Consider the following 20483-nt stretch of genomic DNA (forward strand, 5'->3'; position numbering starts at 1 on the left):
AGGATTGTGGAATGTATTGTTTTCATTCTTTTCTAAAGACCAAAGGTCATCTTTTGTCTCCGCACCAGTACACCTGACCGGAAGCAACTGGGTGTGGATTGCCAGCGTGGAAGAGAAGATTGGACCATGTGATGGATTGTGGGTGTGGGGACAAGATCATGAACTTTAACTGGGTGGGATGTGATGTCATTTCCAGAATTGGGATTAACACATACGTGCCAAAGATGTCTGCTTTATTAAATTGGAAGATAAAGGATCGTTTTGCCTTGGACTCTGATTTAATTCTACATGATACTTGGAACGCTGACACTGTACACCAAATAAAATCAAGATAACATAAAAATTGAAATAAACCTCAATTGAATTGTTTACTTAAGGAGAATTCCTCAGCGTGGAGGTAAAAAAAAAAGTTTGCAAACAGCAAAACCCCACATTTCCTTCTATCCCGTATTCCAAACCCACAAAACATTCCTACCTCACCTGGTTAATAGTAAGTTACTAGAAATGTAAGAAATGTTACCTTAGATTTGTACAAATGTGCATTGTTTGCCTTACCTCTCCATTCTGAAAGAAAAAAAAAGAAAGAATGATGGAATTAAAACTTCTTTTAAAACCTGCACACACAAGCAAGCTTTTCTTTTGCATCCTCCTGAAAACAGCCCAAAAAGTCACAAACTAAATTCTGACCATGGTCTCTCTGGATCTCCAACAGCTCAGCAAAGAGATCTGTAAATACTTCATCTTAGTCAGGGGCAATCAACAAACATTTTGGAGAGAGAGAGAGAGAGAAATCATCCCTGTGGAATTTTAGACAAGTTTTCTGATGGAGAGAAGCCTAAATTCCTAGATTATTGCTTATGTTAACATAATTTTAGCACAAGCACAAACCCACTCTCAGAATCTCTTCCTAGGCTCTTTCCCCCAGCTTTTTATTGAGAAATATAAATAAATATCCAACAGTTCTTAGGTAATCTTCTATAATACTCACACGCCAGGTATCTCACAGGCTGTTTTCACGGCTGTTTTGTTCCGGGCTGCAATAAATCCTTAGCTTTTGGATGTCAAACTGTAAAGCAGAAGTTAACAGATTCTTTAGACAAGTATTTCTTATGACATCTTATGAAGAGGTCTTTATACAACCAAAAAGTTCATCATTATCTGGTCCTCCCCATGGTCAGTGTCAGAATACACTGTTGGGGTTTCAATGGGCTTCATGGGGAGGTGATCAGTGGTGGGTTATTATACTAATGCGCATATATTTATTTCTGTTTCATAAAACGCTGCAATCTGAACAAGCGCATACCTGTACAGTCTACTTCTTTTCCAGTATATTTTCCTATCTGAGTCACTCCGCTAATATAGATTCCTGCGACAGGATGCAATGGCTTCGTTTCCGTTTCTTGGTCATTCTATGTACAATGTTACATCAGCTTCAGTTACTAAGAGACGAATTTGATGCCAGCCTTGATCAAACAATGTCTAGAACAGAGAATAGTAAGTGTACGTAAGTATGTTTGTCTGTCTGTATAGAACAGTCATTTTCCTATTCCTTAATGGATTCACATGCTATTGAGACATACACTGTCATTCATCTAACCTTAAACAGGCATTAGTAATTAGTAATTTAGTAATTTAATAAATTTATATGCTGCCCAATCCATAGGACTCTGGGCGGCTTACAAAACAAGATAAAAGATAAAAGTTAAAAATAGAAAAAGAGAAACAAATTTAAAAACAACACACCATACATTCCGTCTAGTGGGGCTGGACCTCGTTCATGAAGTCAACAGCCCAGGCCTGCCGGAATAGCCAGGTTTTAGTGGCTTTCAGAAGGCCGAGAGAGTGGGAAGGGTCTGGATCTCTACGGGTAGATCGTTCCACAGGGCTGGAGCAGCTACAGAGAAGGCCCTCCCCCGAGGGGCCGCCAGCTGGCATTGTCCGGTCGACGGCAACGAAGAAGGCCCAGCCTTTGAGATCTTATCAGCCGTTGGGAGGTATGTGGCAGGAGGCGGTCTCTCAGATATCCCTCCATATATTAATTGCAACAACTTAATATTATAGCCCAATATTCATGGGAAAACCACACAGAAGGACTCAAAAATTTTGTTTCTAAAAAATACAATCTTAATATGGCAATCAATGTATGCAGTTGTAGCAAGCGGTGCCTATGTGGGAAAAGAGAATAGGCAGACCATAACATAATCCATCTTCTTTAGAAAATGTTTGTATATCGGGTTTGAAAGAGTAGCCTGCCATTCTTTGCTAAAGGCCTTCAGGGACCATAGAATAAATATTATTTATTTATTTATTTATTTATTTATTTATTATTTATTTATTTATTCTCATTAAATATATTTGCACCCATCGTGCCCTAAGCTAGAAAGAGCCGAGGTGGCGCAGTGGTTAGGGTGCAGTACTGCAGGGCCACTTCAGCTGATTGTTATCTGCAGTTCAGCAGTTCTAACTAATCTCACCGGCTCAAGGTTGACTCAGCCTTCCATCCTTCCGAGGTGGGTGAAATGAGGACCCAGACTGTGGGGGCGATATGCTGACTCTGTAAACCGCTTCGAGAGGGCTTAAAGCCCTATGAAGCGGTATATAAGTCTAACTGCTATTGCTATTGCTATTACCCTGGGCTTACAATAAGGAGAATTTAATACTTTCCAAACGTTACACTACTACCCCTCCCGTATTCCAAGCCAGGGCAGGCAATAGGGAGGGGAGTGCTAGGAAATGTGATTCAATACTATCTGGAGGATGCTGTCCACGCCCATTCAGAGGCCGTCTTCCAAAAACAGACAGGAAAAGAAAGCTGATCTTTTGGTTCTGAAAAAAGCCGCATGAAAGCATCACTTTTTTCAATGACCTACCCCATTGAAACTTGAATCTAGGTCCTAGTCCAATATGTTAAACCAAAGTTAAACTATGTTACCAAAATGCCTGGGTAAAGACTGCTGCATCAGCCTGGAATGAAGAAGATATCCATGTCACATCAAACATGCCTCGAATTACAAGTGGCACTGACCTATCTTTGTTTAGCCAATAAATTAAAAGTGTTCTACAGATGGACAATCCTACCAGTCTGGAGGTTAGCATTCATGTATATACTTTAGTCTCAACCATTAAGGCTTTTATCTGCGAGACCGCCTCCTGCCTCCCAACGGCCGATAAGATCTTATAGGCTGGGCCTCCTCCGGGTACCGTTGACCGGCAATCGCCGGCTGGCAACTCCTCGGGGGAGGGCCTTCTCTGTAGCTGCCTCCGGCCCTGTGGAACGATCTACCCACAGAGATCCGGGACCCTTCCCACTCTCTCGGCCTTCCGAAAAGCCACAAAACCTGGCTGTTCCGGCAGGCCTGGGGCTGTTGACCCCATAAATGAGGTCCAGCCCATCCTAGGTTTGAGTGCATGGTGTGTTGTTTTTATAATCTGTTTTTTCTCTTTTCCCTATATTTTAGTTTTTATTTTATTCTTGTATTTGTAAGCGCCCGAAGTCCTACGGGATTGGGCGGCATATACATTTATTAAATTACAATTACAATTAAATATGTACGAATAGTTAAGATTAGGTCTGGAAATGGACGTTTGGACAAAGGAAAAGTAAATTTGGGACGAAGTAAATTTCCAATTCCCTTCAAAAATAGCTGTGGCATAAATTCCAAATGAGAATTACTAATACAGTCAATACAACAGATGTTACGAAATTAGCCATCTGCCATATCAAAGTGCTATTTAAAACTACAGAAAAACATGGAACTTTTTCATAATAAATTGCCACTCCTGTAGTCAGTCCCCTTCTGTTCTAGATAGCCTCTTCTCTTCAGAAGGGTCTTTAATTTAAAACCAATCTATATTACTAGTGCTAAGTATCACCTTAACGCTATTCAGATTGGGTGAATAATCCAACCGCCAATCCTAAATTCCATGAGAAGTGTTAGGCAGTCACTGTGCCTTTAATAAAAAGAAGAGTATGCTTTCACCTGATCCCATAAGATTGCACAATATCTTCCAGAATGCAATTGCAAACATGGGCCTAAATTTAGGTTGAACTGGATCTGAAATATTGGATCTTCTGGCATTTTTAAACACATAATAGAACCAGGTTATCTGCAGGGTGCCGGTCACATCTATCTGACCCACCAGAGCGGCGGAGTCAAGAATTTGCGGGTCCCATCACCTAGGGAGATACACCTGGTGGGACTCAAAAGAAGGACCTTCCCATGGTGGCTCCCTCTCTCTGGAATATTTCCCAGAGATTAGAATGGCCCCCACTCTAACATCTTCCGTAAGGCGCTGAAGACCTGGTTCTGCCAGCAGACCTGGGGATTGCAGAGCGGGATGGAGCCCATTAAAGGGCTCCTGTGAGGTGTTATCACCGGGGTGATGGATGGGGAGATTATTATATGTGATTTATTTTATCTTTTATAATTTTTTTGATTTAATATGAAAGCGAGAGGCGCAGTGGTTAGAGTGCAGCACTGCAGGCTACTTCAGCTGACTGCAGTTCTGCAGTTCGGCTGGTTCAAATCTCACCGGCTCAAGGTTGACTCAGCCTTCCATCCTTCCGAGGTGGGTAAAATGAGGACCCGGATTGTTGTTGGGGGCAATATGCTGACTCTGTAAACCGCTTAGAGAGGGCTGAAAGCCCTATGAAGCGGTATATAGTCTAACTGCTATTGCTATTTATATATGAGGTTTTTACATTCCTGTGAGCTGTCTTGCGTCTCCATGAATACATAGCCGGCAATATAAATTTCCTAAAATAAATAATAATATAGTTGTAGATTTTTTCCAATTGACACATGATGTGCTCTTTACCTTTACACGGGGTGCAGTAAAGTAACAATCTGACTGCCATTGACTAGGTTTGTTGTAGTAAAGGATAATGTTTCTTTTCTCCGATTACAGTAACAGCTATTTGTGGTGTTCCATCTTGGCTTAAAATCCTCCACAAATCCCATGTTTTTTTTACTTTAAATCGCTGTGTAGATACAAATACATATGATGGAGGAAGGCCTTCTGGAAATACATTTCTGAAAAACATTTTTTTTTCCAAAAATTAAACATGAAATAATTTTAGACTTACAAAAAAACAATGTATAATAAATACATACAGAGAGAGAAAGAGAGAGAGAGAGAGAATGTGACAAACTTTCATAAGACTTTCAGCTGAGAAGAAAGAAATACCTTGTCAATTCTGTCAGATCAATCCGGGAAATGATTTCATAAGCTTTTACATTAGTGCTTGGAATCTGAATTCTTTTCTTCACCTTTTTTTAACATCTAAACCTAAAAGGATATCAATCCTTTTTCATCCGAGATGCCACTGGAATTTTTGTTGGGCAAACGATTCTATAAGAATACACAGAACAAATAACTCGCAAATGAAGTATAAAAGTGGTATAAAACATTAAACACAAAATGGAAAACTTTTTGTCTTGCTTCACAGTAAATAATTGCATTTTTTTTTTGACTGGATGGCTGAGAAAGAACCTGAAATACCTTTTTAATATGAAAAGTTCATTAATGATAGTCATGTTCTTATATTACATTTTTCCCTAGTGGAATTCTCTTGAATTCTTGATACTACTCTGCTGTGTTTAATATGAGTCAACACTTTTGGATAGTAGCAATAGCAATAGCAATAGCAGTAGACTTATATACCGCTTCATAGGGCTTTCAGCCCTCTCTAAGCGGTTACAGAGAGTCAGCATATTGCCCCCAACAATCTGGGTCCTCATTTTACCCACCTCGGAAGGATGGAAGGCTGAGTCAACCTTGAGCCGGTGAGATTTGAACCGCTGAACTGCTGATCTAGCAGTAGCCTGCAGTGCTGCATTTAACCACTGCGCCACCTCGGCTTCACTATATATCAAAATATCTTCATGTAAGTGGCAGGACACAATGTACCATAATTAACTGTTCTGACCCCCTTGTGCCACACCAAAGCACACTCCAAGCCAGAGATAAATTACAGCATTAATTAACAGAAAAAACAGGTCCTTGGCAGTAACCCAGCACAGAGAAGCTTGGGCAGCAATAAACAAGATAAGGCTTGGCAGCAATCCAGCCTGCTAAGCTCATACAAAGTTCTCCGACATTCGATTCTGTGTTGACTTCTGCAAGAGGGGCGTGTGCACAAATAACTTTTTATAGTCTGGAGAGGAGCCTAATGACCACCAGCTGAGTGCAATCACCTCATGTAATTGCGTAATTGTTCCTGACGCCTATTAGCTCTTCGATGGCGTGCATCCAGGAACAACTCACTACTGGCTTCCGGCTCACTCTCCCTTGTCTCCTCCCCACTGGTCCAAGGCTCAGGTGCCTCCTGGTGGCCAACCAGCCTCTCTGCGCCCTGCTCGGAGTCGGAACCATGTCCACATCCTCCAGAGCCGACTCATGGGGCCCCTTGCTGTCGGAGTCTGGTGGCAGCTCCAACGGCTCCTGCTGGGCCACAACAGTTTGCCTATTCCTTCTCTGGAGGTATTCCAAAGTGAAGAAAGCGGAAACTATCAGCTAGAGGTAGACTATCATTTTCTCTCCTCCAACCTTAACAAACCTTTCTAACTGGAAATAGCCTTTCCTTTGTAGAACTTGGAAGAAGATAATCCTCTGCAAATCCCATAATGTAGATGTTCAATAAATTTAAAGACAAGGAAATACAATACCAGCAAGTAAGTCCACCCACATTATATGAATTGTGGCTTGCGATTTTTGCACCTTCCAAGCATGCTTTGGGCCTGAAATTACTTTCATTCCCCAAAAAGCATGATGTGCTTGTTAAAACAGTCAAAGTTGGCAGATTACTGTTCAAAAAACTAAAATGATATTAAAAAGCACAATAATGGGCATTGAAACAGAATATTAAAGAGTTCTTAAAATAATGTGCCAATTTCTTTTTACTACTAAATATATAACAAATGCCCATTTTAGCTTAGAGAAAGGGGAAAGGAAATGTTTCCAATAGGAGAAGCAAGGGCAGAGGTTAGAAAAATCTCATTCTGGGATATCATGAGACAATTTCTCCCCTAAAATATAGCAACAGAATATTAAGGATTCAAAAGATCCGTTTAAAAAAAAGAACCATTCAAAATTGAAAGATGTTCCACGGGAAAAGCTCAGTGCACAATTTGTTAGTTGTGCAGAACTAGACATGTCATGGGATACAGAATTTATGCAGCACTTCTTAACAGAATATAAACTTCTACCTTCACACAAGAGATTATTACATTCAGCAGAATGCAAAATCCGTCCAACCTTTTCATGTCTTCCTATTGTGAACTAATCAAGGGACAATTTCTCCAATCAGTTCCAATAGCCATTATTCAGATAGCCCTCCAAAAACTCGAAACACAATGAGTAGAAGCAATCACTTGAGAACTAGAAGTGCACATACACCAGTGGTTGGTTCAAAAATTGTTGGAACCTACTCTGTGGGTGTGGCCTCCTTTGTGGGAGTGGCTTTCTGCCCATGTGACCAGATGGGAGTGGCTTGCTGCCCATGTGACTGGATGGGAGTGGCTTGCCACCCATGTGACCGGATATGAAATTATGAATTAGCAATAGCAATAGCAATAGCAATAGCAATAGCAATAGCAATAGCAATAGCAATAGCAGTTAGACTTATATACCGCTTCAAAGGGCTTTCAGCCCTCTCTAAGCGGTTTACAGAGTCAGCATATTGCCCCCAACAATCCGGGTCCTCATTTTACCCACCTCGGAAGGATGGAAGGCTGAGTCAACCCTGAGCTGGTGAGATTTGAACAGCCGAACTGCAGAACTGCAGTCAGCTGAAGTAGCCTGCAGTGCTGCATTTAACCACTGCGCCACCTCGGCTCTATATTAGTACTTAGGTCGGTCCAAGTAGCTATTCAGAAGTTAGTGGTTAGAAGCAATCATAAAGCAAGATATGGAATTAAAACCAGAAATATTTTGTTGGCTATTTGAAAGGGAGTATAATATATATTAATTTTACACATGTTAGCAGCTGCTGGAATTGTGTTGCACAACAGTGGAAAAACAGAGATATGTAAATGAATACATATTACAATGTGCAGGAATAAATAAATTGACAATTAAAATCAAGAAGGCTTTGAATACTTTTTCACGTGGGATTGGTTTTAGCAATTGCCAACTAACGGAAACAGAAATTAGAAATCCAAAAGTATGAAAGAAAACACCAATTATGTAAGGAAAGGTCCCTAAAATGTATAAGGAAATATTACTAAATCATTATTAATGCGTAGATAACTGCGGGACATTACACACCCACCAGTGGTGGGTTTCAAAAAAATTTGGAACCTCTTCTGTAGGTGTGGCCTGCTTTCCGGGTCCACTGGTGGAACCTCTTCTAACCGGTTTGGTAGATTTGACGAACCGGTTCTACCAAATAGGTGCGAACTGGTAGGAACCCACCTCTGACATACACTATTTGTGAGGCAATGAATTTTACTAAAGTATGAAATACCTAAGAGCAATTTAAAAAAATATTCTGCAATATCAACCATAATCCAAATCCTTTAAACTATATAATTTAATTTAATTTATATAGCTGCCCATCTCGTGACTCTGGGCGGTGTATAGCAATTGAATAACAATAAATATAGGTAATAAAGAAATAAGTGGAAATATGCTTGCTATCAATATTAGATTATTATTAAGCTGTTTCTAAATAAAGGGAAGGTACTGCTTAGCCGTAACCAGCATTAGTTTATCTAGAATAAGTCATGTCAAACCAACCTCTTGTTTTAGATAGCATGATCAATGTAGTTAACTGTAGGATTAGGATGGACAAGTACATTGTGACCTTAAGGATTTCCCAAAAAAAATGGATACAATATAAGGTGCTAATAAAGAGGAAAGGAAAATACGGTCTGGACTTCGCTACCATCGGATGGATAAAGAACTGATTGAATAATTACACCTAATAATTGTACACCGGGGTAGTCAACCTTTTATACCTACCGCCCACTTTTGTATCTCTGTTAGTAGTAAATTTTTCTAACCGCCCACCGGTTCCACAGTCAAGGTGATTTACAAAGTAGGGAAGTAACTTTACTTTATAAAATTTATAAAGCAGATTTACAGCAAACCCCTACCGCCCACCATGAAAGCTGGAACGCCCACTAGTGGGCGGTAGGGACCAGATTGACTATCACTGTTGTACACCATCTGTTTTCCAATAAATGAAAGGTCATGTGGCATACTGCAATGCTCTATTCTAAGCAATGTGCTGTTCAATATACAATGATTTAGATGTGGGTTTAGAAAATTTCTGATTTGCACTGATTTATACAGATTTGCAACAACACTGATCAGATTTGTAGAAGGCTCATAGATGGATGAAAATAATACCATGATTCAGAGGATCTTATAAGCTGGAAACCATTCACGTGAGTTTCAACATGGACAAATTGAAAGTCCTTCATTTGATTCAAAAGAATCAAAGTCATGACCATAGGATTGGGGTGATCATCTCAGGCAACAGTACAGGCAAAAATTATCTATAGGTCTTGGTGAAACACAAAATGAGTGTAAGCCAAGATAAAAAGAAGGCATTATATCTCTTCTGTATTGTTCAGAAACATGCATTACATAAGACATCTAGATCTTTTAGATTGTTTGGCCCATTTTCCCTTTTCCCCAGACTCAAATAATGTAATTACCCCACACTCATCGACACAACACTGTCTCTGTTGAAGGCTTCATCAGTGGCAATCTCAACTGGATCCTTGACTCAATCCAAGCAATTATAAATTGCTCCATTGTCTTCAGATATGCCAAAATTATCTCCGGTTGACCTATAATATGGTGTTTAATTTAATGGGTGCTACAGCTAGGGGCCAAAATGGAGTTCAATGAAAGGAACCAAGAGAAGGAGATTGAAAGGGGGGAAAAAATGAAAAAAGAAACCCTGGATATACAGTATGTCAGCTGGAGAAGAACAGACTACAAGAAGACATGACAGGTGTCTTCAGAAAGCAAATATATTTGCTTAGTGTTCTTCAAGAAGACTTTACAATTGCAAGGTAGGAAATTTTATTGGAGAGCAAGAATTCCCTAACAATAAGCCTACTCAACAAAGAATCCAATTGCTTTAGCGGGTGTGTCCTCCCCTTCATAGCAACTGTTTAAATAGAATTTGGATGGTCAACTCCAGTGAATGTTGTCACTAGAAAGAGGGGTGGATCAAAACTCCTTCCAATCCTTACAGTTTATGATTTTATGTTTTACGAACTTTCTGGAAGTAGCTTGGAAGATGAGTTCCCCATCTAATATTGGTTACCAGTTATTTACGGTTATAGAACATAGAGCCGAAGTGGTGCAGTGGTTAGGGTGCAGTACTGCAGGCCACTTCAGCTGACTGCTATCTGCAGTTCATCGGTTCAAATCTCACCGGCTCAAGGTTGACTCAGCCTTCCATCCTTCCGAGGTGGGTGAAATGAGGACCCAGACTGTGGGGGCGATATGCTGACTCTGTAAACCGCTTAGAGAGGGCTGAAAGCCCTATGAAGCGATATATAAGTCTAACTGCTATTGCTATTGCTAATTGCATGAAACAGAACAAAAAAACCTTAACACAGAAACAACCACATAATAAAATAAAAATGAATTGTATCCAGATAGGAATTAATCAAACAATAAACATTTTCATTAATAAACCTCATTCTTTCTTGCAAGAATTACAATCGCACACATCTGGCAACTCTCTCAGTATTTCAGTATCTAGAGCAATCTCAAGCTAAAAGAAACATAACCATCATTTACACTGTAATATGTAAACCAATACCAGCTGAAACTCAAATGTGTGTTCAAAGTACAATAATAAGACATCTCGCAAACTAAATGCCACTATTACTTGTATGATACAAAGTATTTTTAATCTCAGAAGCAAAACTTTGCTTTTAGATCAAACATCTACAAGGTGAAGGACTTTGCCCCATCATCATATAAATATTTTAATATTTTACTTTGTTCATATAAATATTTTAAAACAATAGAATAAACAAGAGGATTTGCTTCCATTAAATCTTTTTTTTTTAAGGGAAAACTGGAAACAGTTTCTACATACAAAGAGAATGGGACTGGCAAATTATATGCATGTTATTCATGGACAGTCTCTCAAGAATAAATCATAACAATAATAATTAAATACCATCTATATCCACATCACTTTTCATAGGAATGTAAGCCATAACAAAAGAGTTGGAGGAAGATTCTGCAACGGCAATCATCACAGAACTACAAAACAGAACTTCACAATTACATCTTCTATCGTTTCTTAAAGTATCAATATTTGGCAAGAAGGAGGCAGTTATAGTATTGCACTATAGAATATTGTACTTAATACTAATCGGCAGGGGACTCTTATCTTAAGGAATAATACAGGAGAAAAGAATTTACTTTGACCAAAATCTAAGCTGATCAGATGGTTCTGTTTATCTTTTTTAAAAATATATGCAAGCTGCAAATTCTGAGCACCCTCCATGTTGACTTTCATATCTTGAATTCATTTCTGTACATTTGAGATTATTTTTGCCAATAGCACAGCTCCCAAATCATTTGAAAAGATGTCGCATGTTCAAGGAACCCCCTAAAGATTTCTTATATGCCACGTACAATTCAGAAAGGGTTTCTTTCATGAATAGAATGGAATCTCTGTGGCCCACCCAACATCTATTGTCTTTGACAAAGAGGAAAGAATAAATTTTGAATGCTGGGGATTAGATTTAATTTCACAACGATCAAGAACAACTGCTATATAATTAAATTTACTGATTAGGCTCTGCAGCACCAGAAATGGATGCAGAGCCCAGAGTGAATCATATTTTGCCTATCTCTGCCCCTGGCTTCAGCATCCTTTCATCAGTGGGACTCTACAGCAGAAAAAAAACGAACAAGAGATGTGGCACAAAAGATTATGAAGATGTTTTTTCAGCTCCAGAAGCTCATCCGAGATCCCAACACCTTCCCTGTCAACTTCTCAGATTAGGATAAACCATTCTTTGTTGGCATTCAGTTCAACTACTGTACCCCATACAGTGCTGTTTATCTACAGTTTATCATTGTGGTTTCCTGCATATTTTTATTCTCGTAGGGTTATAAGGCACATGTAATCTATAGAGCAGGCATACAAATGGCTGGATTTAAAAAACACGGACAATGTAATTTGGGAATTGCTGTTTATTTTTTGGCAAAAATCACAAGCCAAGTAATGCGATTAGCTTCCATCGGACTTAATCCCTTGACATTTATTTCCACGCTCTACATGGGGCTACCCTTGAAAAGCGTTCGGAGACTGCAACTAGTCCAGAATGCAGTCGCGCGAGCGGATACTGGGTGCACTTAGGTACACCCATGTTACACCTATCCTCCGTGAGCTGCACTGGCTACTTATTGGTCTCCGGACGCAATTCAAGGTGTTGGTTATTACCTTTAAAGCCCTGCATGGCTTAGGGCCAGCGTACCTGCAAGACCGCCTACTGCCACATACCTCCCAACGGCCGGTAAGATCCCACAGGGTGGGCCTCCTTCGGACGCCGTCAGCCAGACAATGTCGGCTGGTGGCTCCCCGGAGGAGAGCCTTCTCTGTGGCTGCTCCGACCCTTTGGAATGAGCTACCCCCAGAAATCCGGACCTCACCCACTCTCATGGCCTTCAGAAAAGCTGTCAAGACCTGGCTATTCCGGCAGGCCTGGGGCTGTTGACATCATTGCTGAGGTCCAGCCCCGACCATAACGAATGTATTTGCGTTGCTTTTAACCTGTATATTTTTATTTCTTATTTTCTTTATTATTTTCTTTCCCTTGCTGTAAGCCGCCCGGAGTCCTCCGGGATTGGGCGGCCTATAAATAAAATTAAACTTGAAACTTGAAACTAAAACTACTGAAGAAGCAAAATAATTGTCAAAGGATAACTGAATACAGGCATCTCTGTTTATATCACTGAGATAGCATAGCATGGTCCTCCAGAGAAGATATCACTATATTCCCTTTCGGGAGTAACTTTGGAGGAATCAAACAAATTCCTTCCTTGGAGGAATCAAAAGAGAGACCCATCCTTTGCCCTCTTCCTTTTATTGTAACATCCACTTTCTCTCTCGGTCCTTTTTCTGATCAGCAGGTCAACATTTGATGAATGTTACACACACTTACACATTGGCAAATCAAATACATAAACAGCTCTCAACACGGTTAACAATCTTGACTGCTGCCTAAATAGTTAAGACAAATTTTGCCCCAAGGGTTTAGTTACGAGTAATACTCAACTTACAATGTTTAATTAGTGACCGTTTGAAGTTACAATGACACCCCCCCCCCAAAAAAAGTGACTTATTTTCATGCTTATGACAGTTGCAGCATCCCCATGGTCACATGACCAAAATTCAGATGCTTGGCAAACTGACTCATATTTATCATGGTCACAGTGTCCCAGGGTTGTGTGATCCCCATTTGTGACCTTTTGAAAAGCAAAGTCAATGGGGAAACCCGATTCACTTAACAACTGCATTACTAATTTAATAACTGCAGTGATTCACGAAACAACTGTGACGAGAAAAGTTGTAAAATGGGGCAAAACTCATTTAACAACTGTCTCACAATTTTGGGTTCAATTGTGGAGGATTACCTGTCCCATTAATTCATTGCTTTAAGGAATGGTAATATTTGACACAGAGCACACAGTGGGTGCTCTTGATAATTACATGCCAGCTAACCCAATTTCATATTACTATATTCAATGCATACATCACTGCAGCTTAGGGGTGGGTTCCTGCCAGTTCTAAGCTCTTCTACAGAAGAGGTTTCCACAAATCTACAGTGCCGTTAGAACCGGTTCCAGCTCCCTCCCCTCACCCGTCCGCACATCATCAAGATGAAGAGCGAGAGGAGGAATTCTGGGAGTTGAAGTCCACAAGTCTTAAAGCTGTCGAGTTTGAACACCCCTGGAGGGTTTTTCCCTAAAGGGTTAGGGGTGCGAGGGTCTTGACAGCTTTAAGACTTGTGTGCTTCAAATGCCAGAGTTTCTGAGCCAACATTTTGGTTGCTAAGCAAAAGCATTGTTAAGTGAGTTTCACCACATTTTACAAGTTGACCACGCCCACCCAGTCACATGAATGCCAAGCCACTCCCACCAGTCACATGGCCAGCAAGCCACTCCCACAAAGCAGGCCACACCTACAGAAGCGGTTCTTAAAAAATTTGAAACCCACCACTGCTGCAGCTGAACATGATAATTGGTTTTTTTAATCGATTTGTGATACGTCTTTATATTGTTGTTTGCTGAAAAACTGAAATCAACATTTATGTCACTGAAATACCAGATTGTTTTAGTATAGTGTCACTTAAAGAGACTAGTCCCTGTTAGGTCTCTCCTGTCACCCCACCTAAGCATAATTCTTAAAAAGTTATATCACCACACAACAGCACCTCATGCATTTAAAAAAGAAGTGCTCTACGAAGAATGATTAATATTTACCTTCGCAGAGTTTCTGCTTTATGACTTCCCTTATTCTGGATATTGCCATATAATCTGCAACATGGAACACATATGTGGAAGAGGCTTGTTGGCAATCGCTTTCAATTCATCCTCTTTCGGTTTCAGAACCAACGCCAATGGCAAACAGTGTGATTTTGTTTCTCCTGGCTTCAGAAGCCACCTCTTTCACCTCATCCTGGGACTTACCATCAGTCAGGACAATTGCAATCCGTGTAAGGAACCTTTCTGATTTACCAAATAGATGGTCCATTGCAAACTGAATGGCTTTGCCCGTCTGCGTGTTTCCACCCAAATACTGCACATATGCCATTTCTCTGATTAGGTTTTCATTGGAGTCATAAAAACCCAGAGGAATTTCAAGTACAGGATAATCGCTGTACTGCACTACTCCAACCTGAATGAATTTTGGTCCTATGTTAAAGTTACTTGTTATATTGAAGAGCCATCTTTTGATTATTTCGAAGTTTTCTGGGCCAACACTGTAGGAGCCATCTAAGATGAAAACTAAATCTGCTGGAGCTGTTCGGCAACCTAAAATAAATAAAGAGAAAACATGTTTTTACTTGTATCTTTATCATTGTAATCCAAGATCATTAGCATTCTTTAGACTGTAAACTAGGATGGAAACCTCATCAAATGTAACTGTACTTATTTCTAGATAAAATTATATTGGGGTTGTTGTTGGTGTTTTGAATCTCGTGTCTAGATAAGATAAGCTACAACCTAACCAAGTTAGTTAATCAGAAGTGACTTGAAGTCATTAGTCATTTCAACCCCTATTGTGGATTTCAAACAGTCAGCCTTTTTTTAATATATATATATATATATATATATATATATATAATATATATATATATATTATATATATATATATATAATATATAAATTATTTTATTTTCCATTTCATAACATATAATCACATGTATACTATTTACAGAGCCAATATCATGTTGTGTTAATTAATAATTACATCAGTTCATCTTGCCATCAACTCCCAGAAAGAAGAAAAAATAAATAAATAAAAAGAAAAACCAATTATGGCTCTTCTGCTCTCCATACACCATTTGTGCCTTATCCAACACTTTCTTCTGCCTCTCTCCTCCCCCTCCCTACCTCCTTTCTTCCCTCCATCATCCTTGTCTACTCTACTTCCCCTTCCTTTCTCCTTCTCCTCTCTCCCATTTCCACTCCTCCTTATTCTCCTCATCTTCCCCCCCTTACCCTCTCTCCTATCCCTCTCTTCCTATTTTTCTTCTCTCCTTTCCCACTCTTCCTCTCATTCACTTGGTGTATTTCAGCTTCTGAGCAAACTCCATTGGCGCAGTAGTTAGGGTGCAGTACTGCAGGCCACTTCAGCTGACTGTTATCTGCAGTTCAGCGGTTCAAATCTCACCGGCTCAAGGTTGACTCAGCCTTCCATCCTTCCGAGGTGGGTGAAATGAGGACCCAGATTGTTGGGGGCGATATGCTGACTCTGTAAACCCCTTAGAGAGGGCTGAAAGCCCTATGAAGCGGTATATAAGTCTAACTGCTATTGCTATTGCTATTGTTGATGGTATTTATACTTCCATTTCAATATAACATATCTTTGTTTGAAAAAAAATAAGAGAAGACAGTATACATGTACAATCATATTACTTTAAAACCTAACACCCCTCCTCGAGCTTAATATACTTCCCTCCCTCCCACCCGACCCCCGACCCCCCCAACCTTCCCTCCCCAGTCTTAAAATGTGATAAAAATGGCATAAACCTGTACTCTATTCTCAACTTCTTTTGCGTAGAATGGTACTGAATTAACTTTGAAAGAAACTTACAGTAAATATAGGATTAGAAAAATAACTCCATATCAGTAAAATAAATAGAAAGGAATTTATAATTCATTATTTTTTTTAACTTCATATATGAGAGTACAGTTTTAAAGGATGTTTAATGAGCTCAGTTTTGGGGGGAAAGCTCCATATTTGTCGATTTCTATACCTTATAGTCATAATCTATGCCACACACCAGTCACAAATTGTTTTATTTACTCTTAGAAAAAAATGGATATTGTTGCTAGATTTATTAGTTAACTAAACTAGTAGAATCATGTTTTGTCCATGTTTTAAACTTTTATTTAAAAAAATTACTAAAAAAGATAGGGACTTAAATAATAATACTTAAATTAACAAGTATGTGAATGCTTAATGGGTGTACGTTGTTGAGAGAAGAAAAATATGAAGATAGAAATGGAATGAAATGGTTAGGCCTGAACCCAGATTTCCTTCCATACGGTGGTATTTTATTGTAGCTTTAATTCACATAGATCACTCATTTGCAGCTTCACATTATGTAAACAATTGGAATAACTTATTGTGAATGAAAGATTATTGGTTTAGAGATAACTAATATGCTATCTTCCTGCAGCTCACCTAATCATAATTTTTTCAACAGGAGACTTGATATTCCCAGTGGATCAAATAGAAAAAAAACAGACAGAGCAGACTCTTGAAAGTTTTCTAGCATTGATCTACATACCGATGAGATCATACAGAAATATAAAATTCTAGAGCAATGATTCTCAAACTGTGGGTCAGGACCCCTTTGGGGGTCGAATGAGCCTTACAAAAGGGGCACCTAAGACCATTGGAAAACACATATTTTTGATGGTCTTAGGAACCGAGACACCAATTTTATGGTTGGGGGCAGTGCCGGATTTTCCTATAGGCTAACTAGGCTTCAGCCTAGGGCCTCAAGATCAAGAGGGGCCTACATTCAAATTATTAGCAAAATTAAAGTTACACTATTCTAAAAACAGTGAACACTAAAACACTGAACCGAAAATAAGGAGAAATTCTATGCATATGACTAATAAACAAACATAAACATGTATTGGTTAAGATCGTTCCAGCGCCGCGGCAGTTGGGGAGCCCGCCCACATTCCCGGCACCGGCGGTCGGGCGAGAGGCACGGCTGCTCCCAGTCGACGCGGAGCCCACCAGCGGCCAGGCAGGTGAGGGCAAGGGGGCCGAGCCGGGCAGCTGAGCGCAGCAGGGGAGGCGGCTGGCCTCACTGCCTTTGCCGCAGAGCAGAGCTGCCCTCCGTCGGGAGGCCAGCTATATATATTGATATATATTGATATATATCACAGTAATGATGTATTTTATTGTCTCTCATGTAATTTACAAACTTAAAAATGGGAGGTGAAAGGGCCTCATAAGTGGAATAGCCTAGGGCCTCTTTTCATCTAAATCCGGCCCTGGTTGGGGGTCACCACAACATGAGGAACTGTATTAAAGGGTCGCGGCATTGGGAAGGTCGAGAACCACTGTTCTAGAGGCTTCTGTTTCACTTAGAACTATCCCAAACATTATAATCAGACAACTTCAAAAACTGAAAGTTTCTATATTTTATTAAGTATCTCTGGTTAGCAAAACTCTTACTTGCTCTTGTATCGCCGCTTGCAGCCAATATGCAACCATGTAGAAAGAACATTAAAACTGTCTGAAGAAATGTTCTGTTCGTTGCCATGTATACAGCGAATTGTGTCCTTCAAATCCTAAAATAGACTGGGGAAAGTACAAAATATTTTAAAACGGTATTACAACAATAGGAAAACAATGATATAGGAAAATAGGAAAGCAGTGTCTATAAATGGTTATGGCTTCCTGTAAGATTAATCGGTGTAACAGATTGGTTCAGCTAGTTGTATTATCTAACTAAATTAACTCCAGGACTAGTGATGTGCGGTGAGGTTTATGGCTGGTGAGGCAGTTTTCTCCCCCGAAAGCGCTTTCTTTCTTTCACCCACCTGAGTTCTGACAGGTGGGCGGAAAGAAAGCAGCAGCCCGCCATTAGAGAAAGAAAGCTGGCGGGCTGCCCTCCCTGCTTCTCCTACCCCCGGCCCTTCCCTCTCTTCACACACACACATACACACACAACACACACACACAAATTACTTACAATTACTTACAAATTACATTAATTTTGAATTCCTCCCCCTCCCTCCGACCCACATACGTTTTCTAGCTGTTTCACAATCAGAGAGGATTTCAGCTCTCCTCTTGCCTGCCATGATGAAAATGTAAAAGGAAAAAGGCAAGAGCTGCTGAGGTCAGGCTGGGTTAGCTGCTGCCAGAGTCCCCAATGGATGACTCTGCTTAACTGTTTAAAAAAGTCTCTAAAAAAACGCCCTCTACAGGAGGAGGCAAGAGAACCACGTGCCTCATCTACATAAGGAATTTTCGCCTTTTAACCCTTGCTTAACTCTGCTCGAGGGATCATAAAGTCAGACTAAATGAGGCACGTGGTTCTCCTGCCTCCTCCTGTAGAGGGCGCTATTTTAGAGGCTTTTTTAAACAGTTAAGCACTAAGCAGAGTCGTCCACTGTGACTCTGGCAGCAACTAGCTCAGCCTTTTTCCTTTTACATTTTTTTTTCTTTTCATGATGACAGTGGTGAGGCTCTGCCTCCCCTGCCTCCCCCTGACTGCATGTCACTGTCCAGGACTGATGATAGATCATACTAGTTTTTAATCTGAAGAGCCTTAATCATAAGAAACTAGTGTCAATAGGGTCCTCTACCACTAAGTGCCACAACAGTCAAAACTTCAACAAAGAAAGACCTCCGTGGGATACTATTTCAGTGACTTGTCTTGGATTTGGATTTAGTTTATTTGTATTCCGCCCTTCTCCGGGAGGGACTCAGGGCGGCAAACAACTCAGGGGGGGAAAGGGGACATAAATACAGTACACATGATTAAAATACACAAGAGCCACACAACCATACAAGTCGAGAGGGGAACTCATCAACCCCAGGCCTGCCAGCACAGCCAGGTTTTGACGGCTTTCTGGAAGGCCTGGAGAGAGGTGAGGGTCCGAATCTCCGCGGGGGAGTTCATTCCAAAGGGCCGGAGCTGCTACAGAGAAGGCCCTCCCCCGGGTAGTAGCCAGATGGCGTTGGCTGGTGGACGGAACCCGGAGGAGGCCGACCCTGTGCGATCTAACGGGTCTTTGGGAGGTAATTGGCAGCAGGCGGTCTCTCAAGTACCCAAGTACCTTGAGACCACCTGCCAAAATTCCCAGGTATATCAGATGTTTAGTGACCATACAATGAGCTGCATGGAATAAAAGCCTGGATATATACAAGGCAATGTGGAACTATTGCACATTCTTCCTCTGTTAAATACTTATTATTAGAAATTAGTATCACAAAGGCCAGCATTCCAAAACTTAAAATAGACCAGAATACAAAAATTGCCTCGGGTATACAGAAATATGTGCACATTTTATCCTACTGTGCAGTAGACTTCCTACATGAGATAAAATCATATGAAGAATCCAGTAGAGATTGAGCTCCAGGACATTCTTTCAACAAACTGGTACCTTCTAGAAATTTTGGATTTGAGTTCATCTGTTATGTAAGTGTAGGATAAGTAGGAAGGCTAATCCGACACAGTCCCACAAAAATGTAAAAAAAATATGAAACAGCCTTCTGCAATTCACTAGAAACGGGCTTACCTTGACCAGTTCAAAAGATTAGATAAAAATCTGATCAAATAATTATAGTATATTTCAAAGCAAAACAAGCTGCTATATAAATCCAATTTACAGAAGAGGTGTGCAGAACATTTCAAATTAAGAATAGTTCTTTGCAGTCTGATATACTTTTACTGACTATTCTAGAACTGTTTTCGATACAAAAGTTCTTTTCTAGCTCAAAACTGATGGGGTGTGACCTTGACATACTTCTGAACAATTTGAAACTAGTGTTATAAATTCAAAACATTTTGTATATCTCCATTTATAGGCAGATGACAGGTACAGAGAAACAGGACCATCCACATAGACTGTAGCATAAACAATTTATTGAAGCCTATCCACAAGAATCGGGTCAACTAACACCATTAAATTGGCGGTCGGTAAGGGTCAAAAGAATTCAAGGGGGAGGGGTTGGACTGATCTCTTGTATCAATGCAAAAACTCTAAACTGATAATGCATTTTATTTCAT

General features: G+C 40.1%; 1 protein-coding gene across 1 annotated transcript in view; it reads right to left on the reverse strand.

Moving 5' to 3' along the window:
- Positions 1–18005, reverse strand: part of COL21A1 (collagen type XXI alpha 1 chain) — a 90653-nt gene extending 72648 nt beyond the window's left edge. The window contains 13 exon segments of the mRNA XM_032216825.1: positions 556–564; positions 673–675; positions 991–1011; positions 1013–1090; positions 1317–1406; positions 1408–1479; positions 4819–4841; positions 4844–4894; positions 4897–5033; positions 5188–5352; positions 10234–10240; positions 14476–15027; positions 17918–18005. Of these exon segments, the coding sequence (XP_032072716.1) occupies positions 556–564; positions 673–675; positions 991–1011; positions 1013–1090; positions 1317–1406; positions 1408–1479; positions 4819–4841; positions 4844–4894; positions 4897–5033; positions 5188–5352; positions 10234–10240; positions 14476–15027; positions 17918–18005 (1296 nt within the window).
- Positions 18006–20483: the final 2478 nt, after the last annotated feature.

The sequence above is a fragment of the Thamnophis elegans genome, chromosome 4 (assembly GCF_009769535.1).
Source record: "Thamnophis elegans isolate rThaEle1 chromosome 4, rThaEle1.pri, whole genome shotgun sequence".
Taxonomy (NCBI): Eukaryota; Metazoa; Chordata; class Lepidosauria; order Squamata; family Colubridae; genus Thamnophis; species Thamnophis elegans.